The following is a 27,014-nucleotide window of genomic DNA, read 5'->3' as shown; positions in this document are numbered from 1 at the left end:
ATTAGCAGAAGGAAAGGAAGTAAGAAAGGTGCACTAGTAAGGGGGAGAAATAATACTGGAGGAGTGACGAGCAGGAAATTCGCAGAGAAGTTACCAAGCAAACCACCTACAGCATACTGGTTATGTGGATGGGCTATTTTTGTACCTTGGGTTCATCTCTGCTTTCTGATTATCTTTTTATTAACATAGACAACTGCTAATCAAACTTGCCGGATGTTAACTTTGAGTCTCTCGGGTGTGATCTGTGGGCAGCCTGCCATTTTGCCTACTGCCTAGACACAGATTTTTAGAAAAAAATTAACTAGTTTTCCTACAGTCTCATTCTATCTGGACAGTAATGGAGCGTCACCAGAATTCTTTCATAAGGAAGGAAGGAAAATGATATATGCATTAATCATTGGAGGGGTACTGTTAACAGATATAAAAAAAAATCTGGAAGACCTCTAAGATGATAGTCATTTAGAAATATTAGCCATGGGTTAATATAATTTCTATTCACTGATGCCCTAGCTGCATGAAGAAGGTAAACATTCCACTTCTTTTGGCAACATTTCTTCTATCGTAACACACCATCTACTTGAATCAGGTATTGAAGAATCAAAGACCTTACGTCTTGGAAGGGAACAATTCTGTCAGCTCCCCTTCTCCCTTTCTCTCATTCTCTTTTTTTCTTTCTCTCTCTCGTTACTAAAATACCTTTTTTTAAAATTATTCTGTAAACACAATTTTCCTTTCCTATCCTTTATGAATGAAATGTGAACAAACTCTTAATCTTTGTAAGCTATGAGGATATAAAATCTGGGCCAGTTGATTGCCTTTTTCCCTGATCTATGATACATACAGTTTTGTTCATGTCCATTGACAATGCCGCTGCAAAAATAATTTCTTATTCTCTTACACTGAGACCTAGGTTATGTTTCTGGTTAACCTAACCTACCTGGGGTTTCCCACCTGTAACGAACAGCAATCCTTCCTTTCTGCACTCTTTAAGGGCCGCAGGTGAGAAGTTGCAGCCGGGACTAACGCATTATTATTATCATGTGTTGTTAAAACCTTCTTTGGTTTTAAAAAAAATCGGTTAGACTGCCGCTGCACTGACTGAATCGCATTGCCGCTGTCTGTCTATGCTCCTGATCCGTGCCACCGCATCCACAGAGGCCCCCGCCTCGGCCTCACCGAGGGCCGGGCCCGGCCAAGCCGCCCCGGGGTCGTCTCACGGCGCGGTCTCCCGGAGCCGCCCGCACCGCCTGGGGCCGCCCCCGCACAGAAGCTCCTTCCCTGGACGAGAGAAGGGGACTCACTGCGGGCCCCAAGGCGGGGGAATCTGCGGGAAGACCCGGACCACCCCCCCGCGGAGCCCCCGTGCCGCCGGCTGGAGCCGGGCCGAGCCCCGCTGCCAGCGCCCGGCTCGTCGCACCGCCCGCCTAGCGGGCGGGCCCGAAGATCCAGCTCACACAGCCCCCCCACCACGCCCCCCGCGCACGCCGGGACCTGTAGTTCGGAAGGCGGGCGGCCGCGCCCAGCGTAGCGAGCGGGGCGTCCCCTGAGGACTACGATGCCCAGCCTGCCTTGCGCGCGGGCAGCGGGCGCATCCGCTCGCGGCGGCGGCGGCGGCGTGGGTGCGCGTTGCCGGGCAGTCAGCTGGCCGCGGGGCGATAAGAGGGCGGGCGGCGCGGGGCGGCGGCGCTCGGTGCTCGCTCGCGTCTTGCCGCGCTCCGGGGGGAAGGCGTCCGCTCCGCCATGGCCGAGACGATCGCGGACACCCGGCGGCTGATCAGCAAGCCGCAGAACCTGAACGACGCCTACGGGCCGCCCAGCAACTTCCTGGAGATCGACGTGGGCAACCCGCAGACGGTGGGGGTGGGCCGCGGCCGCTTCACCACCTACGAGATCCGCGTCAAGGTGAGGGCGCGGCCCAGCCTGGCTCGGCGGCCAGGGTCACTGGAGCCGGCCCCGCTCCTGATCGCCCAGGGGCCGGCCCCGCCGCCCCCGCCCTGGCCCAGGCGGGTGGCCGGGGGCTCCCAGCGGGCAGCTCCGCGGGGTACGTGCCCGCCCCTCCCGCGGCGGGGCCCGACGCCTCGGGAGCGAATATAAGGCGAGAGAAAGGGAATGCGGAGCCTGTGTGTCGGTGTTGGGCTCTGCCGCGGGCTCCGGCCGGCTCTTATGTAAGGGGGGGGGGGGGGCGGGGGGGTCGCCGGGGTGGCGGTGACGGGCTGCCGCCGTCGTGTCCTTCAGGGCCCGTTTCACAGCTGATGCGGTGAGTAGCGCTGGGGAGGTGATGGCTGAGCAGCAGTGGACTTCATCCTCGGCGTGAGAGCAGGCCCCAGCTTCGGCAAGTGACTGGAGCTGATAACTCTGGTGGTCTAGTGGTAGCTAAGACAACGCATCTCGGTTAAGATAACCAAAGGACAAATGCTCTTTCGGCACTGCTGTGCACAACTGCCATTAGACTGAAATATTGCTGTACTGTGAGCAATTGCTTGTCTGTCTCTAAATAAATAGAAAAGGGCAAACTCTCAGCTGTCTGAGATGTAGTAATATGGGTGGATCTGCCCTGAGAAGGAGGTCAAGTTCAGGATTCTAGCAGCTTCAAAAACCCATAGAGAATGTGTAAATAAGTCTAGTGGGCACACGTGCTAGATCAAAGCTAGCCAAAGTGATAAGGTGAGTGTATATGGGGGAGGGCTTCCTCTTTTCTTCTATATGTGAAATATGAATTGAGTGCCTAATAAATCGGGCTGTTTCTCACCATGTGCTATCAAATACTTTTTCTTAGTAGCACTGGACTCTTTCCTAGCTGGAAGGGCTGTGTTCACTGACTTGCCCCAAAGGCTAGTAGTCTTGAGCTTGAGAAAAAGCTATGTGAAGTCATTACTGTGTTCCCTGGTCTTTCTAGTTTCCTAAACAGGGCCTGGAGGAGTGGACAGAAAAATGCAATATCTACGGCATGGTCCTTGCCTGTGGCTGGTAGGCACTTGAGGCAGGGCACCTTTTTAGTCTACGCTGCTGGGGATAAGTTGGGTTGAGAAAGATGACCTCTTACCATTTTATCTTTTTTGTAGCTTGTGGTTGAGTCTACTACCTTGTATAGCTTTACTCTGTCACAGCTGATTGAACTTGGTCAGTTATTACAGGCAGTAATAGAGGGAGAAGAGGCTTCATTGACCCCCTGCACACGTTCTCTGCAATAGGAGTTCTTTCACTGGACACCATAGAGTGTGTATGCCCTCATGGCAGGGAAGGCTTCAGCTGAGGGCTGCTGCCTTGGTCCCTGAAATTCTTCAGACAAGATTAAAACGCTGTGTGGATTTTTTGGTATTAAAGGTCTAAGTTCTCAGCTTAGTCTAACTTTACTTAAAAAAGCAAAATCAACTGAGATCTAAAGCTACTGTGGAGAATACTACTTTAATTCTGATGCTTCTAAATTGTCATGTCCAGTAGCTATTCTTATGTTTCAGGATGTGTCCATAGGGCAGGTAGAATAAACTAAAACAATTGTAGCCTGTGTTTGGCCTCTCTGTGAGGACAAACTAGAAGTTGCCGACTTGTGTTGCATTATACTGCCCTTATCAGGACCCTAGTTGTCCACTTAGCAGAAAGATGCAATTCTACCTTGCTGGGAAGTATTTGTGCCTTAAATTCCTGATGACTTTTCTTTCCATGAGACTGAGCATTTGGAATTGCTGGATCCAGGGAAGATGATACAAAAGGGACTTAGCCATGGTATGGCCTCGGGAATGAGACCAAATTTACTGGGATTAAAAAATAATAATTTTTTTTTTTAAATCCCCAGCTGAAGTTCTTCAGCAGAAAGGAAAGCAGAAAAACAGGTTTTGAGACAGGTTACTCTTAGCCCATGTGCTGTTTGGGGTAGAAAATTCTGGATTCCTGTTGTAATGAAGACCTAGAAGTGACTTGAACAAACATACACTGTGATAGTACTGTGACCTTCCTCTATTCTTCCTCCCAGTCCGACTACTATATAAACATTGCTTCCTCCACCCTCCTTACTTGCATGTGTGCATGCCTGTATACAGGACTATCTCTTATAATACATGATCAGTCCCTTTCCAGTTGTGTACTACTGTACACAGAGTGCATCCATGCTGTATACATTCATAGCTATCATGAACTGTAAAATTGAGTTTTATGTCTCTGTATGCTGGAAGGCTACAGAGCAGGTAATACAAGTCATGCAGAATTATGTTCACTGTCTAAACTTGTATCAGTTAACTGCTTCTCAGCAGAACACAGACCATGTTGCTAATATGCAAATTTCAGCATGGGAGAAGAGTTTGAACTTGAATTGCTGTAGTATTGTATTTCTAAAGGTAGGCCTTGTACTATAAGCTGCTTGTTGGAGCATGGCAGACAGTAGCCACCAGCTAGCCTCTGTGGTTTGACAACTGCTTGTGGTCACAGAAAGTAGCAGCTGACACTTGCAGTTTCCTCCAGCAGTGCTAGTAATGGCAGCAGAACAAACCTGAGAAGATGGATTGAGTTACCTGCGTCATATCTGGAAAGCTATGTCTTCAACTAGCACCAACACTAAAATGTTAAGTAGTGCAGAAATGGATGGCTTAACTGCTGCCAAGTTCTGGTAAAAGCTATTGGACAGCCTCATGTTATGGCTGGAGATCATGCTAAGCCAGAAACATTGTCAGAGAGGACACTGAGATTCAAGTTTGTGTTGAAGCAATTAGACTTGTACCATTGTCATGGTGTTTACAAACTTGGTCCAAGAGTAATTCTATCTTTATTGCTTTGTCTGAATCTCAAAGCTTCACTTTTTTTGAAAGACTGAGCTTGCTAGCAGACTCCTGAACTGATGTCTGATAACTAATATTTTGCAAAAAGTACCTGTGTGAAATACTGCAGAGTCCCCCCAAAGCTTTTTATTGGCAAGCTTTCTACTTGTATTGCAGCTGAAGCATATCTGTTGCTTGGAAAGCAACAAGTGGAGCAACCTCATGCTTTAGTTCTTGTATTGCTGTACTCAACTTCTGGTGGAAGTTGGAAAGCCTAATGGTAAGCTCAAAAGTTTTGGGTAGATGGCTTAGCGGTATACTACTGGATAAGCAAGTCAATTGTATTTCAGTACTTAGGAAAGTTTTTCATAGCGTGTGTCTCTGTGCAGGCTAGTAGGATGGCTGTGCATTGTGGTAAATGCATGGTACTTCCACAAGCAGTTGAGCTCTCTGAGTGCTGCAGGTAGAACCTATAGAGCACTTCCACTGGCCAGCTTACCTCATAGATAGTCAGTTGGCCAAAGTCTTGACTTTCTGAGCCTGAACTTGCATTAAATAACATTCTGTTCTCAGCAAACTGGAGAAGGTGATGAGAAAGCTTTCCACTGTAGCAACCAGTAAAAGGCACACAATGTGGCGGTATGCCACTACAGTGCAGCTTGGCAATGAAAGTCAAATGTCTTCTTCAGTAATGTTAAGTGATGGAAAATGCCATCCTGCAGTGCTAAAAGAGCAAACTTGAGTGGGTCGTGTTCTTGACAGGGTACTTAAGAATTTGCTTTCCATCAGCAGCATTAGGCAGTGAGTTTGTACCATTCTAAGGTATCCTTTGTGTGAAGGCTTAGGGTGAGCTAGAAGGAGAACAATGCAGTAGGGTATAAAGCTCCAAGTGCTTTTTCTAGTGAAATAAAACTTGGTAAAGTAGTCATCTCATCTAAAGGTGTCTAGATGATCACAGTATGGTGACTGCGCAGTGGTTAAAACTAACATAATCAGCTAGACTGCCTGCTAAAGTAACACAACAAACTACTTCACTGCCCTTACCTCTTGAGGAAAAGTGTGAACCAACAGTTAAGTTCTCCGTGTAAATACCCTTGCATGCCATATGCTGTTTCTCATCAGTCTTTACTAGCTGTTCACTCAGGAACCACCACCAGAGGGGTGGTGGTCCCCTTTACTTGTTACACCTTTTCAGGGTGGGCTTGTGCATGTCAACACTCTTCAGCAAGAGCATGTGAATACCTGTTACTATTTATGGGCTGTAAGCCAGTCCTCCCTCTGAATTCCAGGAAGCAAATGCAGAACAAATGACAGTTGTCATGTTATCATCCTACAGCACGTTTGCAGTCCTCAATCCAGTTCCACGTATCATTTGACTTCTACTGTAGTTGAGACAAATAGTTTTCTTGGTAAGCGGGTCAACAGGAACATCTTTGCTCAAACAGATTCTGTGCAGCAGCTTCAGCTGCTAAATCCTTTAAGGAGACAAGACTTAAGCTTTACAAGCTAACTCCAATCCCAGCAACTAGTGACATACTTCAGAGCCGTACACCCACTGTAAAAGCAGTGCCATAGGACATAAGCACATTGGTTAGAATACTGTCAACAAAGCATATAGATATCCAGGAATTTGCTACATTTGAAAAAATATCCCTTTGTTAACACCATTTCATCTTTTATTTCTGTAAAAGTAAAAGTGACTTCTGTGCTGCCCATTTTAGTGAGGTTTGTCACCTAGAGTAAAAGGTTAAATTATCTGTTTATGGTTAGTGAGAACTTGCAGAGAAGTCATTAATATTCAAACTGACAGTTAGAACTAAAATAAAATACCTGTTACAGGAGCTACTAGTCCAACTAGCTAAAGAATTCTATTTGGTTTGATTGAAGTTAAACAAAAAGCCTTTGTCTAATTAATTCTGTTCTTTAATGTTGAATGGCCTGTTGCCTCTAATCAGTATGATTAAACTCAGCACTAAGGCACACCTTAGCTTCTCAAGGTTCCACAGCTCAGTGGCTGGTCTTGAGGTGTAGAAAGGTAATGCCTTGCTGCTGTGCTTCCAGATGTTGTGAAATGCATCATTTGGGTGGCACCAATGCTCTTTAAGGCAGCAGTCACCTTTCATGTATCTTCTGCAGGAAGACTTCTGTAGACCTGCAGAGGTACTTGACTACATAGGCCCAGTGTGGGGAAGGAAGTGAACACACAGGTTGTGAAGTGCCTGCAGTGTTAAGAATAGTATTGGTCTCAAAGGATTGGGGAAGTATATCAAAGTACTGCTAAACTTGAGCTGCTTTTGAAAGTTTATTCTCATCTTAACCCATTTTTGTCAAGACCTAGCTTGGATACAATATTTGCATTTCAGCATATTTATAGTAGCCTGACTTGAGTGACTGACTGATATGAGTCTGACTTGTGTGATCAAATCAAGTCCAAGTAAGATGGTAAATGAACTGAAAGTATAACTTGCTCAGAAAGCACTTGTCTTATGCCATGGTTTTGCAAAGTGGCACTCTTGATCTGGTGAATGTGTCTTTGAAACGTTCTGTCCTTGAACGGTACCAAATTTCCTGTCCTTCATGTGTTCAGCAGGGTTTGAAGTTGCAGACTCTTCTCCCACCATGAGAAGAATCAAATCTGCTGGTACATGTAGTTGACTTCAGCATTGTTCAGTTTTGTAGTCAGTGAAGCTTGTGGTGGAGTAATGACTAAACACTGACTCAGTGTGGATGTGTTTAGGAATGCATAATCAGCACTAATTCTCTATTTCTCTACTACTGCAAATCTTGCATCACACTGCAAGTCTGCTCAAACTAGTTAATTACTCTCTTAATACCCTATTTTAGACATTGCTGCCAGTTAGATATTTTTAGATTCCTCTTCAAAGAATAAAAATGCACTGATTCAGGTGACTTCATTTTTCTGTTCTACAGTCTAGGTGCTGCACCTTCACAAACATTAGCTGTTCCCTCAAGCAAAAATTCAGAAAAGGATAGCTGGAAGGCTAAGAACTTCCCAGCACATTGACTAGGGAGACATAGAAGTGGAATGGCTTGGATGAAAGAAACTTCCGAAGCAGGGAGAGTGGGTTTACAAGTCTGTTTGCTCTGAGCAGCTGATTTTTCTGTAGAGGTTTTTGATTAAACTAGGTTCAAGAGTCTAGTCCAAAGGTAGTGAACTAGTTTGGTGGTGACATCTGTTACTGTGTAAATAAAATAACCGAGTCTCTAAATAGTGCTTCTTATTAGTATATTAGTTTGACTGGTGACTTGAACTCTTTTTATTTCTGCACATACAATGTGGGCCTTGATTGTAATGTATTAAGAGTGCACTCTAGTACAGTGCTGAACAGACCAAATCAAACAGAACAATGACTAATCTTTGTAGGACAGATGGCTGTGATCCAGGTAGGCATGTGATGCCAGAGTATTTTGATACATCTTTATTTTTAGAAGGCTTGCTAAAAAAGTGTCAACTTGAACTTTAGAGCAGTCAGGTCTCTACTGTTTTTCATCTGGGGAAATAAATAATGCAGTGTAGATTTATGAGCTTCTAACTGTAGGGGAAGTATCTTCTTTAAAGTTTTTTCACTTGGTAAAGCAATGCCAGTTGAAGGAGGCTGTTTTAGTAAGTACGTAATCCGAATGCCCTATGGAGCTATAGCACTGAGTGAAGGGTCTGAAGTTGCTGGTGGTGCTGTAACTTTTTTGATGTGAGAAGGATGGAGAAACCCTAACCTTCTGATCAAGGTATAAAACCCAAATATTTTACCAACTGAAGGCAGATCCAGGAACGTATTCCTTCTGTGGCTATTTCTTGACAATCCAGCTCAAAACTTTTGTTGTGGGAGGATCTTCTGGGGCACGCGACGGTATAGTTTGTGTTGGCCACGAAGCCAATCTTGAAAGTATAGCTGTAACCTAGTGTAAAATCCAGAAGAAAATGAAGCTATATCTTGAGTGGTTTAAAGCCACCTCTATATCTGGAAATAGTCTCTGAAGCTTTATTTCTATGGGCCTAAGCTGCAGCACACCATAGGTGTTAAGATGTGCTACAAATTAATGAGCAGGAGCTATCAGCCTTTCTGTAGCTGTTAGGTGGCTACTTAAGAAAGTGAATGTTACTGCACCAATAAAACTGGAAATAGGAAGGGAATTTTTTGCTACTTAGTATACGTACTTCTATACTTGTTACTTATCTCTTGTTTCTTGCAAGTTTGTGAAGTGTAGGGATACTGGACTGTCTCTAGCTTGCAAAGCACGTTAAAACTTTTGTTCCTGATAAAAACTATCAATTGCAGCAATTCACTGCAATTTTCTTGGCCCCATTTGACCGTAGCTGGTAGATGTCAGCTAATGATGCTAAAGCATCGACTTAACATGATCCCTCTTCAGTCATTCTCAATGAGAAATGAATGGTAACCTTACAGTAAGCCAAACCAGAGCATATGGCAGTTGCACCTTGCAATTGTGTAAAAGTAACAATCCCTTCTCTTTAAAAGGAATATTTGGTATTTCAAAGGAGGCTTTGGCTTGCTAACCCTGAAATAATTATCTAGAGTTACTAATTCTGTCTGGGTGTTGAGGATGCAACCCAGAGAACAAAGAATCACTAAACAGTCTGTTTTTCTAGACTTAACCTGCTTTGAGCCTTTTGACCATGGCACACCGTAATTCAGCTGTTCATGATGTCGGTGAACTTGATCAGGTGATGATAAATGCTGCTTGGCAAAAACCCAGACACCCCTACACTAATTTTCATAGAGCAGCTTTAGGCTCAAGGCATTGGACTTGGCAAAGGTTAACTCTTGTCTAAAGACTGATAGTCTTTGTGGTTGTGTTGCTATTAGGATTTTACTGCCTTAGTCTTTAAGATGGAAAACATCCTAGCTCCATGTCTCAGTACTGTGGAGTGGGAAGTTCTATAGTTCTTGGTGTAGCTTAAGTCAGCATTGTTTAAGACTTGGGTGGATACATATGGTCAGATTTTTTCAGTGTTCTATTAACTTCAGATTTTTTTTCCATGTAATGTACCTTCAGTAGTCCTGGACACCAAGTGGATAAAAGGGGAGGTAGAACTCTGCTTTGATCAAAAGGACTGAAGCTTAGAAAAATAACAACCTCTTATCTGACCTTTTGCAGTGGGGAAAGGGGTTTTCCTTCAGTAAACTACATAGCAAAAATCTAAACTCCTAGCAACTGAAGTTTAGAGCATGTTTGTCGCCTTTCTTGCTTTTTATAATTGTAGGAAATGGGGAGGTAGCTGCTTATGTCAAGTCGGAAAGGAAACAAACCACTGGCAAGGTTTCTGCAATAACAGTGGACTGCTAGAGCCAGTTTCTTGTACTAAAGGACAGCAGGCTGTTGCATTAAGAAAACCATAATACTTTTTTATCCACCCTGAATGCTACTTACTGTAATACCCCAGAGCTCCCATTGTCTGACTGTAAATGTAGCCAAAGGGTGTAGTCTCTTGACAAAGATTACAGCTTGTATGAAGAGATAGTAAGAAGCTTGAATTTAGCTTCTGAAAGTCAAGGCCACAAACTTCTATCAAAAGTGAGCTGAGTGCTTTTTCTTACTATATTTTAATGGAAATAGAGTTGTATCAAGGCTACCATAACCTACTTGAAAAGACAACATCAAAGTAGGTACTATGGCAACAGTGCAGTTTTATTCCTGGTCTGTTAGGAGTGGGAGACATGGGCAATGCAGTGCTGCTGCTGAGTGTTACATTGGCAGATGAGGGAATGAATCAAATTTACCTCAAACTATCTTGGACAACTACAGCTGTGGAGTTTCTGCAGTTGTAGGGGTGGACTGGGCTGCAGTGACATTCAGAGTCAATCTTGTGGAGTGTCAGCATGCTCCTTTGAAGGAACCCAAATGCTGTTTGCATTCAGTTCATGTCTGGAAACAAATTCACAGGAGCCAGTCTGGTTATCTGCAGGACTTTTTCCACTCACTGGATAAATTAATATAGTCTAGATACCAGAGCACTTAAAATTACTTTGAATTATAAACTAATGTATTTTTTAAAAAGTATCCTCCTGCATTTAAGGTAACTTGTATACCAGAATGGCTGCATTGGAGAGTTGTGTATCTGAAGCTGAATGGACGGTATTGACTAGTACTCAAACTACTTGCATTCTGCTTGTGAAAGTCTCCTCACTTGTATACATAAACAATTTTCAGACTTCTAACTGGGCATAGCTCAGGGATTGACCGTAGTAACAGCTAGAAGACTGTTATCTCGTTATCCATGCTACTGTCTTAGGACTGTCATTTGCTTCTGAGGTGAATTGGGAACCTCCTGAGCTTGGAGTTGGACTTGTAGTTTGAATATGTTATAATAACATAAATGTAGCTGAAGAAACATGCTTTCTGTGAATACAGGTTTTGCCCTGAAATCTATTAGCAGGCAACCACTGCTTCCCATTACCAGTTTGTTGAACACTAGCCAAATGACTGTAGAAACTCATTTGGCATCTGAGTGGAGGAATGCAGGAGTGACTTAAGGATCTGGGTTTGTCATCTGCTGTTTAACTATCTAATTTAACTTGGCACCAGTTCTGACAATGTTTATTCCGGTGTACTGGCTTGGCCATTAACTCACCCAGCAGAATACAGACTGTTAGTTTGACTGTAGTCAGAGAAAGCCTAATAGGTATATACATATAGTCTGATACAGAAACAGTGCTAGACAGATTCTGTCTTGTCTTAGCATCTTTCTGTGCTTAGGATTTTGGGCTATGTGGGACTTCTGCAGAGCTGGTTTATTGGTCCTTCTGGAAAAATACTTTATCTGCAATTCTGACTAGTCACTTTTGGTTGTCTAATGTCTTAGGTAATTCATAATCCTTTCAAGTTGAGGACTTGCATTCAAACTGCTAGGAGGCATGACTTCAGACTAGGAAGTTGTTGAAAATGCTTTTGATAAAAATGAGACTAATTATTACACTGTAGAAGAAACAATTGCTGCAGTAATTAGGCTGAATTTATCAGAGGAATGAGCTATGCTCCAGGGGCTGTGCCAAACTGGGTCATGAGTTTCGTGACAGTAGACTTAGCAGATCAGCAGGCCAGAAAACTGACACTATAATGTTGAATGAGTGTGGGGAGAAATGTTTGTAAAAATGAAACTAGCCTGACTTCAAGTTTTGTGCCTTAGTCTCATCTCTATTCTAGCAGGCAAACAAAGCACTAACAGTGTTCAGAATAGCTACTGGCGCCTCAGTGACTAAACAAGGATAACTCTCAACATAAACTGTGAAGCTGAGAATAACTTTGATATGCTGTATGGTTTTGAAGTGACACTTCAATAGAAATTGAAAGTTTCTGTTGACATCTTAGAGTTGTCTCCTTCTGCCAAATTCTTGCCCAATGATAGCCCGTGCTTCAGCAGCTGACTGGCTTGCTCATTGAAAAACATCTATCTGTGGTAGATGGAGGCAGCAGGACATGCAGAAACCTTTCCTACTGAAGGAAAAAGTGGTCTGCTCAAACAGAGTAATAATCCTTAATGAGAAAGGCACATACAGTAACTTCAGGTGTGAATATATCCTGAGTTAAAAATAGGGACCTAAGATGTAAATAGGTTAAGCAGTATAAAACAGGACTCTCAAATTGCTTTTTTAAATAGACCCTTTCTAACAGCTGCATATCTGAAGAACACTGCTCTATCAGTGCTAATTTCTAGAGGAAGGAGAATTGCTGCAGTTTCTGGGTTTTAAGGAACATGAGGTTTAGAAGCTGATCTCAACAGATAGCTCTAATTCATATCCAGACCAAAGGACAGGGGACATACTTCCCTTTAGCATGTAGTTGTCAAGTTGTAAGCCACTTAATTTAATGGCACCCTTCTAGCATACACTTCAGTTTGAAAGTTTCCAGTGCTTAAATTGGAGAAGATTTTTCAACTTGAAGGGAAAACAAGTAGTCTAACTGTCCTTTTCTCTGACTTGTTAGCTGGGCTAGCATGTCAAAAATTCAAAAGGGAATGTAGAAGGTAAAATGAGCTCAATTGGCACTTCTACCCCCACATTGTACCTGTAAGCCTGATATGTTGTTTAGAGATTAACTTTATAGACTTCATGCCCAGAAGCATGAAAAGAGTTCCTGAAGACCTGGGAACTCATTGTTTTTTAGCTGCTTTTATTCAGTTTTAATCCCTCTTGTAAGTAACTTGAGACAGGAATGGAATATTTTCTGCAGGTGAGAGCCTAGATGTTAAATATTGTAAAGGACTTTCTACCTGAGACACTGAAGGCTGAACTTGGTTAAAAAGCCAATAGCTGAAATCAGAGAAAAATAATCCAGTACTTCACTTCTGGGAATCTTCTTCATGCACTCTGGGGAACCTAGCTTTATTCACTCTTGAGTAGAGTATTCTTATCCTCAAGATGAATGTTTATTTATAAAGTTTGACTTCTGGCATAATAGTCTTAAGTACAATTTTATTATTAGTCACTGGTACAATCAACAATGTTTTACCTGGGAAGGAGAGCTTCAATACTTTTAAACATTTAGCAATAAGATTTCATAACAAAATACTGTTCTGTACTTTATCATCTGTAAATCATGGACTAAATAGCATAATGTGAAAGTACACAACTAACTTCTCAAGTACTTTTGAACTATGACAGCTGAAAACTCGTTATTGGCTGGTAGTAATACATTGGCCTGTAGTCACAGGCCTGCCTAGTGCAGGAAAGTATCTCTGCAATTAAACCTGTTTTGAGCAGCCAAAAGTATCACTCAATGATAGCTTAAGCATAACAGCCTACAAATGATATCGTACAGGGATATCTACTCAAAATGGGACCAGAAGCTGAGTGAGATGGCTTACAACTTAAAATAAAACAGCAAAAACCAGAAGGCACTGCTGAGAATGACTACTGTGCTTCTGCCAACAGGAAGACTGGGGATAACTGTAGTCCCATGTGAACATCAGCTTCCTACAGTACTCCTCGAGAGTCTTCTTTCAAGGTGTATAAGACAGTGAATATGCAGTCTGACAACAGTAAGCTTTATTCTGTTAGTGCTGGTTATGTATGGCAATTAAAGACTCTTGGTCTTGCTTTTAGTAGGACATAGCTCTTGCAAACATTTTTGTAACACTCTAGCCAGTTTGCCATCTCAGCAACATTTAAGCTTCAGATTGTGATCTTGGAGCTTTCCATTTTGGGGATGTCATTAGGAGAGTGCTTTCTCGATGTCTACTCTTAAAATAACGTTGGATTACAACGATGGGATAACCCTACACCCCAAGAATGAAAAGAAGTAACATAGGCTGTTACACAAGTTAGTGAAAGGACACCTACCAAAATGCTCATATATTTAACATGGTCTTGTGTGGCATTATAGCCTGGCTCCCATTTGATGTCTCTTTCAAGGGGGTTAGAGTTGGGTGCTGACTCCTAGTCTTGTTTAGGAAAGCTCTGCCTCATCAAGCTCTGCTTGGTTTAACTTTGTAGCAAAACAGTCTGTCTCATCATCAGTGAATGTTGTGTTGCATCTCAGCCTTGTTGGTTTCTTTGGAGCTATCCAAACTTGGCAGCTTGTACTAGGAAATATTCAGCTTCATCTGTCCTGAATCGTTTCACTGTAGGACTTACTGGTTTTGCTTTTAAAGATGTTGGAGGCCATGTTGTATCAGGTTGCAGAAAAGTACAGGAAGCTTGGTTAATGTCCTATGCTGGTACTTGAAACACTCCATTGAATGCAATAAAAGGAGCCTGTGTGGATTAAGAAGGCTTTTTCTTAACCTGCCCCCCCGCCCCCCGCCCCGATTTTGTATGTATGTTGGCATTGGGAATCCAGCTCCTGCAACAGTAAGAATAGAAGATGCTTGTGCAACCTTAAAAACATCTCCTCAAGTGACCAGCAAATCTGCTATTCTGCTAGGTGATATGGTGGCAAAATACCAGTGATTAGGATGCCATATAAATGAGGCCCACAGATAAGCAGTTTGAGGCAGAGCTTACTCATGTAGCTTACGGAAGTACAGATAAAGCTCTGTATCTTGAGTGTTTCTCAATGCTGCTGTTGTTGCTGAAGTGGAACTAATTTGTAACTTAACAGCTTGTTTCTTGCTTCTGCTTATCAAAACTTCTAATTTGTCTAATCAATAGCTTATCTTCTTGTTTTCAGACAAATCTACCTATCTTCAAATTGAAAGAATCTACAGTCAGAAGAAGATACAGTGACTTTGAATGGCTAAGGAATGAACTAGAAAGAGAAAGCAAGGTGGGTAAAATGAAAGGTAAATACAAGTCTTCATAGATGTATAAGGAGTAGTGATGCTGAAATGTTATCATTACGTTATAAAGCATATATATCATACAGAGCAGATACTGTGGTTGAAAATGTCCAGAACTAAAACACTGTCTTTCAGCAAACCTCAGTTGTACAATGCTGGAGACTGTTTAATGGGTTTGAGTTAATTCAGAGTTAAACTACTTGAATTCAACTTACCTCTATGGCAGATACTGTTCTTCTCTGGTCATGTTTTATTACTTCACTAGGGATGTGATTGATGAGTTGGGTCCTCTAGGAGGAAGAGGTGGCACAGGAGATGTATAAACTTACTTACAGGGTGCACTTAAGGATACTTCTAATCTTTCAGGTTGTGGTACCACCTCTACCAGGAAAAGCTCTTCTCCGTCAGCTCCCTTTCCGAGGAGATGATGGCATATTTGATGATTCCTTTATAGAGGAAAGGAAGCAGGCTCTTGAACAATTCATAAACAAGTAAGTGTTGGGTCTAGTTATCTGGAGACAAACCCAGAATTCAGCTCCAGAAAATGGAATTAAAGCTGCTAATCCTCTAACTATGGTAGTTGCACTAGGTTCAGAATAATAACTTTGACATAATCTTGCAGTAGGACATACTAAGATTGCTCATCCAGTGTTTAGTTTGGTTATCTTAATGCTTACCTGAACAGCTGAAATTAATGTTAGTGTTGTTGTTAATTTATGCAAATTACTACTAAAATTATAGCATTCAAAATAGTTCTGCTTTTTCATTTCTGAAAAGGTATCTTGCATTGGATGAACAATGGAGCTTACAATGGGCTTACAGCAGTTTACTTTGATTGCAGATGTGAGGTATTATCAGCTTGTGTAATGATGCATATTTTCTCTAATCATCATGAGAATCTTTCTGAAATGTAAAAACACTACCTGAGGTATGCACGTATATAGTTTGAAATAGACACTTTGGGTTTTGTCACTGCCTTTCAAAGGGTGAGCAGAAATTATAGTAACAAAGTCTTATGATTCTTTTTCTACCATCTGACACTAGTAACTGCTTTCCATATAGTGACCTGAAGAGCTGCTTTAATCTCTAACAATGTGGATCCAAACAGTGGGTAAGAAGGAATACTGTCAGTTAACCAGCTCTTCTGGTCTCTAGAGCCAACACTGTTCAGACCAACTGGATTTGGGACTGCTCCCTTTAAAAGTTCAAGCTTGTCAGTTCCACTAGCATTTTAATCTTGTTCAATAGTAATGCTGTTTAACAGGGACAGGGGATGTCTGTGAGTTACGCCAGAACTTCATCTGCTCATCAGTTATTGTTAGTCAGTTCAGGCATGTGGCTTGGAGTTGCAGATAACTAGTTCACTAAAACTGTCTTGTGCAAGTAAGCTAAGTGTGACTGTATGAAATCTCTTAAGTTTTTCTTTACAGAGTTGCTTGTTAGCTCGATTTAGCAGTATTGCTAATGGTTCTGAGCAGGTGAAATGCTTCAGAATGCTTTTTCCTCTGTTCAAAGGCAAGTGGAATGAATTTCCAAGGCATCTAATTTTGCATTTACTCTACATGAAGGCAGATGTGCTTATAGTAAGATGGAATGTGTTTTTGTTCTTTTAAAGCTATACAATCAAGGCAGTCAAGACTGTAAAGTACAACTTTTATCCATGCAGGCTTGGGACTCCACATTAAATGTGGAAGAAGTGCACTTACTGAAAGTTTTGTATGCTGAGTCTAGCAATATGTGGGGGAAGAGGGCTGTCTATGTTCTGAAGCAGCTGACAGTGCAACAGTCATCTTAACTGGAATCCCTGAAAAACTCAATATAGCTGACAGAAATGGAGTGGCCAGTTTACTGGTATCACTTGTTCAGTCCTACAGCAAGTAATACATTGATCTTGTGGAAATGTAAAACTTCTTGGTCAATTTTTCCTCCTTTGAAACATAAAAGCAGGCTGTTAATATAGATATTGATGTAGTGGCAGACTTGAGTACAGCTGGAATAAGATTCTTCAGGCAGAACTCCTAGCTATTCAACCTCATCAATTTATTCTAATGGCATGACCAACTCACCAAGCAAATATTACTAATTAAAGTTTTGAACCATGTAGAAGCTTTAAGACTTCTACCAAGTACTCTGGGTACTAGTGAAATTAGTCCTGAAGTTAATTTGCATAGTACAGTCACATTACTGCATTCTCAAAGCTGGTCTTTGCTCCTAGAAATAGAGAAGAGTCCCTCAGATAGCTGATATCACTGTATCCAAAAAAGATGTTGATGCACCAGTGCCAGTTCTTGATATCCAGGATGTTGTTGAAAAGCTTTGTCCCTCTAGATGGGAGGGGAGTCGAGGGACTAAATCACAGCAGTGCAGCTTATTTGAGTCAGCTTTCTTGGGCCAGCTTGCTCAGCCCACCAATACTACCTACAATGACATTCACAGGGGTAGCTATGTTGCAACACACTTGTCTGCCTGAACCTGACTTTGGGATACACAGAGCAGCTGCTACTTCAAAAAATTTCATGTAAGGTTCACCTTAGAGAAGAATACTGAGGAAAAGCCAATGCAGAGTGAGGTATTCACATGAAACCAAGAGCTGAATCTCAGAGATCAGATCTAGTCTTGCAATTCAGCCACCAATTTGCAAGCCTTCCTGAAAGAGAGGAGGAATATGCTGCTGCCTTGTCATCTTCTCCTGTATATCTTTCTCTTGAAGTTCAAGGCCAGCAACTTCAGTCTGATGGGGGCAAGAAATTAGTTATTCCAGACTGTCTTCTTTGTGAACTAGTGCTTGAGACTGCTGCCCATTTACTAGAACCTGGCAAGATTGATAGGTTTTATGACTGCATTCGAGATCATCTATCAATGCTGAATAGGAGAGCTCAGCTTCCTCATTAAAGGACACTCTCAATGACAAGTGAGTAGTGACAAGTGAATCTGTCCTATGGTGAAATAAGCAGTAATAGATACATTTGGAGAAGATGCACAAAAGTGCTTGGAAGTACTGATGCTGAGCCACTGGAGTTGACTATGCATTACATGTGTTCAACTAGGTAACTTCCATTTAGAGTAGAAATGTTCTGACAGATATGGAGGCCATAAGGCTGACACAAGCTGTGCTAGGGAGGATGGGGAGCTTTTTCTCTTAAAGGAAGAAGCCTGTCTTGATTGACCAAACTGGATGTAACTTTTTTAAAACCAAACTGGTTTAGGTTTTCATATCCATAACTGATCAACTTCCAGGGGTTCCAATTCTCTTGGATTTTTACCTACACAGAAGGCTGCATGTTACTTTAAGGGTTTAAATGCAATACCTTGTGGTTTTCTCCCAAGCTTGGGAGTGTCTTCTAATTCAATTTCAGCTCCTTTTACTGTTAAAAGGATGGTGGCTCAGTCTATATGTGGAACAAAACTAAATCTACAGTAGAGGTGCTGGTCTTTTCTAGAGCAGACAAGCTCTGTGTCTCCTATGTTTCGTATCTAAAGATATCTGCAATTAACAGAATGGCCAGTACTCTCTGGCTGTGCATCAGTGCTGCTAGGACTAGTGACCATGGTAGGTCACTGCTCTAAACAGTGTCAGAGCCTTCAGAAGACCTTCACACCCCCTGGTGGAGTAAGTCTTTAACTCTGCCTGGGCTAACTGCTATTGAATTAGACTGAGAACTGAGGGATTAAGCTTTTAGAAAGGTGTCCTGTGTCAAAGGCATCAAGACCTGTAAAAATCTGCTTGGCTTGCTTAACTCTGGATTTCCTAATGCTAGGATGGGCACTTTGATAGTCCCCTCAATTGCAGGTGACAAGACGATGACATACATTGTCCTGGTTTGGCTGGGATAGAGTTAATTTTCTTCCTAGTAGCTGGTGTAGTGCTGTGTTTTGGATTTAGGATGAGAATAATGTTCATAACACACCGATGTTTTAGTTGTTGCCGAGCAGTGCTTACACTAGTCAAGGACTTTTCAGCTTCTCCTACTGCCCTGCCAGCGAGGAGGCTGGAGGTGCACAAGAAGCTGGGAGGGGATACAGCCAGGACAGCTGACCCAAACTGGCCAAAGGGATATTCCATACCATGTGATGTCATGCTGAACAAAAATACTTTGTGGACTTGGCTGGGGGTGTGTGGCTGCTGCTCAGGAACTGGCTGGGCATCAGTCAGCAGGTGGTGAGCAATTGCATTGTGCATCACTTGTTTTGTATATTCTTCTATCATTATCATTTTTCCCTTTGTTTTCTGTCCTATTAAATTGTCCTTATCTCAACCCACGAGTTTTACCTTTTTTCTGATTCTCTCCCCCATCCCACTGCGGGGGAGTGAGCAAATGGCTGTGTGGTGTTTAGCTGCCTGCTGGGTTAAACCACGACAGTCCTTTTTGGTGCCCAGTGTGGGGCACGAAGGGTTGAGATGACAACAGATCTGACCAGGGCGTGCTAAAACAAATTTGTTATAAGCATTCATTATATTAGGTTAATAGTCGCTGGTCGCAATGTTGATTTACTTGCTCTTGGAGTTGTGCTTGTCTCAGAGTTGTGTTATGTAACACCTTACTTGCTGTATATGTTCCCTGTTGTGCTATTTATCACCTCTGGGAGCTGGGTTAAGGTTATCATTTTGCTCTACTGGCTTATGATATGATAAAATTACTGGTCGTGAGACTAATCTGGTATTTGTACTCAGCATTGCTGTAATCTCTGTGCTTTGGGAACCATCTGTTAAAACTATTAATAATTACACTCTGGTTCCCCGAGGAGAAAATGTAAAATCTATGGGGGAGACAGGAGAGACACTTTCCTCTGCTCTTTCACCTTCCCTTTCTCCTCCAGGCTAGTTACAACAGCTCTTGAGAATTTTGAATATCCTTGGGATGTTCAAACCAGCACGTTCCTATTGCTATGTCTCCTGAATGTGTTTCAGGTCTTGTTTAAGGTTAAACAACTATTTAAGAATACCACCCAGAGATCTGTCCCAAGGCTGGGAAGTTATGAGTGGCAGGGTGTGTGGGATAGTATGGGCAAGTACCTAGGACAGTGGGCACCTCCAATGTTTTGGAACTTCACCCCTGAACAGAATCCTGAAATACTAGTAAAATGTTTGGAAAAAGTATGCTGTCACCCTGGCAATTCCAGAGACACAAATCACTGCAACGTGCTGGGGCCTGGCCCATGCCTACCGAGCCCTGTTCAACACTATTCAGTACCCTCAAGGGGAAGAGAAGGTCTCTGGATCTGATGATAAAACGATAGGCACTGTGGCTACTCCAACCCCAGTGACAGGTACTGCAGCTGAACCAGAGAACCAACCCGTGCTGGTATCAGTCGCCCCTATACACAAGAAGAAATACTGGGTGCGAAAGTCAGCTCATTTAACAAGGGAAGAAACTCCTACTAGGAAGAGGAAGGAGGAAGAAGTGGGTGAGGCAGGCTACTCCAAAGCAGGGCCATCATGAGAAGAGGAGGAGGAAGAGGCAGAACTCGTAAATGAGATGGTAACCACCCAATCCCTATCCCTGAGTGAGTTTGCGAGATACGCAAAAAGATTTCAGCCATCATCCAGGTGAGCATGTTGTCACCTGGCTGCTCCAATGCTGGGATAATGGGGCCGGTAGCCTGGAATTAGAGGGTAGGGAAGCCAAGCAGCTGGGATCCCTTTCTAGGGAAGGGGGCATTGACAAAGCAATTGGAAAAGAAACACAAGCCCTCAGCCTCTGGAGGCAACTCCTGTCAGGTGTGAAGGAAAGGTATCCCTTCAAGGAAGATGTTATATGTTACCCAGGCAAGTGGACCTGGAGAGAGGTATCCTGTACCTGAGGTAATTAGCTGCATTGGAGGTGATTTATGATGACCTGGACAGCAAGCAGTTATCCAAAGATCCAGGTAAAGTCAAGTGCACACAACCCATGTGGCGGAAGCTTGTACAGAGCACACCATTGTCATATGCCAACTCATTGGCAGTAATGACCTGGAAAGATGGAGAGGGACAAATGGTGGATGAATTGGCTGGCCAACTCTGGCAATACAAAGAAAGTCGCTCTTCCTCCCTATGGGCCTGCGTCTTGGCTGTGGAGAAACTGTCCCAGGAGTTCCAGCAATTCAAAGAGGATATGCCCTACTCCCCACCTGTACAGACCAGTATCTCAGCCATTAGGAGTAAGCACTCCTCTGCTCAAGAGATAATATAGTGTATACACACCACAGGCCACCCTGTGGTCTTGCCTGCATGACCACAGAGAGAACATGAGGAAGTGGGATGGAAAACCTACCTTGACCCTAGAGGCATGGGTATGTGAGTTGCAGGGGAGAACAATCACAAATGGGGGAGAACAATCACAAATGGGGGAGAACAATCACAAATGGGGGTTCTTCCAGGAAAATTGCTGCTCCAGTTTCCAGTGACAGTTCCCCAGGCATAGTAAAAGAGCTGATCCTCCTTCTGATCTTAATAAAGGGACTTCTGATTTGTATTTACAAGAAGTGAGTAATGAATACTATGATCAGGACTAGAGGGGCCCTGCCTCCAGCCAGGTGGAGGAAGGGGACAACCGGGTTTATTGGACTGTGTGGATTTGGTAGCCTGGCACATCAGACCCACAGGAGTATAAGGCTCTAGTGGACACTGGTGCACAGTGAACCCTAATGCCATCAAGCTATATAGGAGCAGAACACATCTGTATTTCTGGAGTGACGGGGGGGATCCCAACAGCTAACTGTATTGGAAGCCGAAGTAAGTCTAACTGGGAATGAGTGGCAGAAGCACCCCATTGTGACTGGCCCAGACGCTCCATGCGTCCTTGGCATAGACTTCCTCAGGAGAGGGTATTTCAAGGACCCAAAAGGGTACCGGTGGGCTTTTGGTATAGCTGCCTTGGAGACAGAAGAGATTAAACAGCTGTCTACCTTGCCCGGTCTCTCAGAGGACCCCTCTGTTGTGGGGTTGCTGAGGGTCAAAGAAAACAGGTGCCGATTGCCACCACAATGGTGCACCGGTGGCAATATCGCACCAACTGAGACTCCCTGATTCCCATCCATAAGCTGATTTGTCGACTGGAGAGCCAAGGAGTGATCAGCAAGACTCGCTAACCCTTTAAGAGTCCCATATGGCCAGTGCGAAAGTCTAATGGAGAGTGGAGACTAACAGTAGACTGTTGTGGCCTGAATGAAGTCATGATGCCACTGACTGCTGCTGTGCCAGACATGCTAGAACTTCAATATGAACTGGAGTCAAAGGCAGCCAAGTGGTATGCCACGACTGATATCACTCACGCATTTTTCTCAATCACTTTGGCAGCAGAGTGCAGGCCACAGTTTACTTTCACTTGGAGGGGTGTCCAGTACACCTGGAACTGACTGCTCCAGACGTGGACACACAGCCCCACCATTTGCCATGGACTGATCCAGACTGCACTGGAGCAGGGTGAGGCTCCGGAACACCTGCAATACATTGACATTGTCGTATGGGGCAACACAGCAGAAGAGGTTTTTGAGACAGGGAAGGAAATAGTCCAAACCCTTGTGGAAGCCGGTTTTGCCATAAAACAAAGTAAGGTCAAGGGACCTGCACAGGAGATCCAGTTTTTAGGAATAAGATGGCAAGATGGATGTTGTCAGATCCCCATGGATGTGATCAACATAACAGCCTTGTCTCCACCAACACACCGATGTTTTAGTTGTTGCCGAGCAGTGCTTACACTAGTCAAGGACTTTTCAGCTTCTCCTACTGCCCTGCCAGCGAGGAGGCTGGAGGTGCACGTGAAGCTGGGAGGGGACACAGCCAGGACAGCTGACCCAAACTGGCCAAAGGGGTATTCCATACCATGTGATGTCATGCTGAACAAAATACTTTGTGGACTTGGCTGGGGGGTGTGGCTGCTGCTCAGGAACTGGCTGGGCATCAGTCAGCAGGTGGTGAGCAATTGCATTGTGCATCACTTGTTTTGTATATTCTTCTATCATTATCATTTTTCCCTTTGTTTTCTGTCCTATTAAATTGTCCTTATCTCAACCCACGAGTTTTACCTTTTTTCTGATTCTCTCCCCCATCCCACTGCAGGGGGGGAAGTGAGCGAACGGCTGTGTGGTGTTTAGCTGCCTGCCGGGTTAAACTGCAACAACCATGCTTCCAAATGATCAGAAGTAGCTCAGGGTTCCTATGGACTAACTTCATCTGGGGAAGAATGACAAATCTTGCTGCCCGGCATCATTCTAGTCACCAACAGTGAACTGGAAGTGGGATCTATGCCTAAGTGCAGAACCATAGGTTACTGGTATAAAACCTTGCTCTGCTGGCTAGCTGCAAGTAGACTTGATTTGTTAGCACTAACGCTTGTTTTTTCCTCTCCAGGGTTGCAGGCCACCCACTGGCACAGAACGAGCGCTGTCTTCACATGTTCTTACAAGATGAAGTAATAGACAAAAACTACACACCATCCAAAATAAGACATACTTGAGTTCTGAAACCATCTTCTCAAACATTAGTGGTTCTTATGCTTGGTTTTAAGAGGTTGTAGTTTGTCTTAGCATGCTGAGGATAAACAGGCACGAAGTCTCCACTAACATCAGTACACTGCTTGGTCTTTTCATATGCTTTATAGCATTAAAGAACTCACTTGTCTTCTAGCTAAATCCCTCTGAATCCTTGATTTAAGAGTATTATACTATGAGACTATCCACCCCTTGCAATGTCTCACAAACCTTTCCACTCTTATTTGCAATGACTTAATAATGTTTACTGACTTGGCCTTACTTGAACTTGCACAGTTGTAGTGTCACGTGTTCACTTGTATTTGACTAAACTGCTATGCTGTTTCTGAGGTAGTCATCTGTCTGAACTTCTGTAGAAAGACTGCTTTATTTCTGATACCCTGTGCGAGAAACACTTATGCAATTGTCTTCAAGCTTGTAAAACACTTTATACTGAAGTAATGAGGGAATTATCTTTATATTCTGTAAGAGGAAAAAATCAAATTTATATACTAAAGTTTTGAAATAAAAGTGAAAATGCACTTCAAATGTTTTGTCACTCTTGACCTTGAGTGTGGGGTATCTCATGCTTTCTGAGAAGCAGGGACTTGACTATACTAAGTGAACTGGTGTTTCAGCCTTGCTGTGATGCTCTTCTGCAGTGTAGTCTTGTGTTACTAACAGCCAGCACTGAATACCCTTAGATGTTGGCACTCGCTGCTCAACTGTTAAAGAACGTATAAAGGTATTGAAGGCTATTCCTGTGTTGTGGAGCCAAAGCTAGAACCCCATTCATGGTAGGCAGGTAGTCAACAGATCTGTGGCTTCAATATGTTTGGGAAAAGAGTACCTTTCTACTTGGCATGAGAAGCATCAATCTAGCTTCAACTAGCAAGTGAAAATTATACCATCCTACAGAGGAAGGAATGTTGGCATAACCTATAATATATTATAACTTCAGTCCTAGGTTAAAGTAGCTCTGCTCTACAACTACAATTAGGGGCGTGAAGTCATACAAGCCTGCTATAAGATGTGATCACAGACCACTTCCCTGAACATTAAAGGAAGGGGAAGCTGTAGCATTGTGCTTGTATGACCACTGGTGAAATGCAGGTGGTTGCTTGTCAACTGCAGTTCAGGCATCAACACTGCTGAAGTCGTCTTTCTCACTAGATGCTTCTATGGCTGGAGAAGCTTCCTTAGTGCTTCCAAATGTGACATAGGAGTTACCTATCTGGATGCTCTTGAAAACAGATTCAAGAACACTCTAGTAGCAATCTGATCCAGTGTTTTATGCTATTTGGTAACAGTACATGTTGACTTAGACTTGGCTCTGCTGCTTTTTTCTTCTTAAAATACTCCGTATCACTGTTGAGAACATCCTACAAACTTACTGGCAAAGTTGTTTAGTTTCCTTTAACTAAGACCATTAACCTCATTTTTGGAAATCTGGTTGTAAAAGATTGAACTGACAAAACAGTGGTGGCTGACTGGATTATATGTAGTACTAGTGACTAGCTACACTGAATAGTTAGGTGCTCAAATAATTGCTCTTTCCCCCTCATACTTAAAAAAGACTGTGCTGAATTTTCCAGCAGTCCTATTCATGAAACCAGGGACCAAAACTGACAGAGCCCACTTGCAGCCCAGAGCTGTCTAGCTTTTCAACACAGTCTAGCTTTTCAAGAAGTTTTTGATAATGTAAAATCAAATCTAAAATTCCCTGTACTTGTTGAATCACACATAAAAGTTGAGTTACTCTTGGAAATGGGGAAAGAAGGGCTAAATGTATATGAAGTTCTATTATTCAGGTTTAGATATGTAGTAAGGTGTTCTTTTTCTTCTCAAATGTTCTTTTCTGAAAGAAGCTTCTTTCAGAAATCAGAGTAAACGCCCTATCTTATCCCTAAAAGATGATGACACAATCTGTGTCATCTGCTGTGGAAAAAAAAGAATTAAGCTGAAGAGGGAAAAGCTGCATGCTTGATGTCAAAGTATTCCTATTTCCAAAGTGAGGACTTTAAAGTGTTAACCTCTGAGATTGACAGGACATCTGCACTGGACTCTGGGATTTCACCTGACCTTCAGTCCTTCAAGGCTAACTAGAGACCCTAATTCTAGTGTAGTGTAACTGGTTCTGCTTCTGTGGAGCCTGCAGTACTGGGAGGAAGACGTGGTCTGAGATTAGCTGTGACTAAACCACAGGGATCTGGGCATTGTTCCCAGCTCGTGAGTCTGCTCTGCAGCTGGGCTAGGTCCTGCAGGTAAGAGGATGAGATATGGGTGTGCACCCATTGCCCTGCCTGCTTTGCAGCTGGGAGAAAGCCGGTACACTCTGCTGCATCCTCTAGCCCGGGTGATCTAGGGACTGGGACTACAGCACACTGCAGAGTGCGGTTGCCTTGCGGCATGCATGCAGTTCATGTTTATTGCTGCTCCAGGATAGCAGCATGAATCTTAGTGAAACGAGTGTTCTGTCATGGGTTCTGCACAGCAGCGGGTTCAACTTCTTTAGCTCATAAACTGAATTGTCACAGAGTGGAAAGCCACAATTAATTTTCTGCCCTGTCCAGTTCTTTTTAGCATAGAGAGCAGAAAATGGTTGAAGGTTATTACAGGTGCAGTAAGAACACTTCATAAAGTGTTGGTTTCTTTCTAAGAATGTGCTATTATGCCCTGTGGTAAATGCATTCTCAAGTGCTCCATGCTAGTTTTTATAGAAGATGTTTCAAAGTCCTGTAGTCCATGCCTTGTCTCACCCGACTCATCAAAAGAATGGTCTTGTCTACTTTATGGTCTGGCTGTCTTGGAAAGGGCAGAATGTGAGACCTAGCAAACTGCACAGATGGAAGAGAGATGGGGTGAAAACTTTGACCTCTGAAATGCGTGCGATTTTTGTGCTTGGAGTCAATGGAGCTAGGATTTCACTTGTGATCTGTACTCCTTGACACTGAAAACCGATGAGCCATTGATATACACTGTACATTTCCTCCTGTCATTTTAGCGTGCATGGCTCTTTGGTCACTCATTGCCATATGAACGATAAGTTGTATTTGCCTTCTCCTATTGTCAACTTGTTCCTGTGCACTGGGAGTTGCTGACCTCTTTTCTTTGGTGTGATTACACAATTGGACACCTTAATAAAACCTCAGAATCTTTTTAATTGAAGCAGTGTTTTTGTACTCATCACCCTTTGTTAGCTGCACAATTCACCAATATTTAAAATTGTAATAATGTGAAACAGAAGACTTATACTAGGTTAGACCTCTGATCCGTTTAGTATTGTGTCCTAGAAAAAGCTCTGTGTCAGCTCCTTGAGAAGGAAACCTTGCAGCAGGTGCATATTTGAATTATAGAAAACAGCTCTATGCAGGACTTCAAAGTCCCTTTGCCCCAAGGCAGGATCACCTAAGCTATTCCTTAAATGTTTGTCTAACCTGTTTTTTAAAACCTCTGATGATGGAGACTCCACAGCATCCAAGGCAATCCATTTTAGGAGAGAATATTTCTGTTCCCTGGTAAGTAGGGTACAGTGGAAGAAACTGATCCAGAAATAG

At 43.1% G+C, this 27,014-nt stretch overlaps 1 protein-coding gene across 2 annotated transcripts; it reads left to right on the top strand.

Moving 5' to 3' along the window:
- The first annotated feature begins 1,625 nt into the window (after positions 1 to 1,625).
- SNX3 (sorting nexin 3) lies at positions 1,626 to 26,620 on the top strand. Of its 2 annotated transcripts, XM_076333355.1 has the most exons (4): positions 1,627 to 1,902; positions 14,898 to 14,993; positions 15,373 to 15,497; positions 23,339 to 26,620. In XM_076333355.1, exons 1-4 carry the CDS (start codon positions 1,741 to 1,743, stop codon positions 23,442 to 23,444), a joined length of 489 nt encoding a protein of 162 aa, XP_076189470.1. In that variant the 5' UTR covers positions 1,627 to 1,740; the 3' UTR covers positions 23,445 to 26,620. The 2 variants fall into 2 exon arrangements, with proteins under 2 accessions (XP_076189471.1, XP_076189470.1); XM_076333356.1 differs by lacking the exon at positions 15,373 to 15,497 and having other exon boundaries at positions 1,626 to 1,902.
- The last annotated feature ends 394 nt before the right edge of the window (positions 26,621 to 27,014 follow it).

Source organism: Aptenodytes patagonicus, chromosome 3 (assembly GCF_965638725.1).
Source record: "Aptenodytes patagonicus chromosome 3, bAptPat1.pri.cur, whole genome shotgun sequence".
Classification (NCBI taxonomy): domain Eukaryota; kingdom Metazoa; phylum Chordata; class Aves; order Sphenisciformes; family Spheniscidae; genus Aptenodytes; species Aptenodytes patagonicus.
The sequence above is the reverse complement of the archived record's forward strand: the minus strand, read 5'-3'. Positions and strand labels throughout refer to the sequence as shown.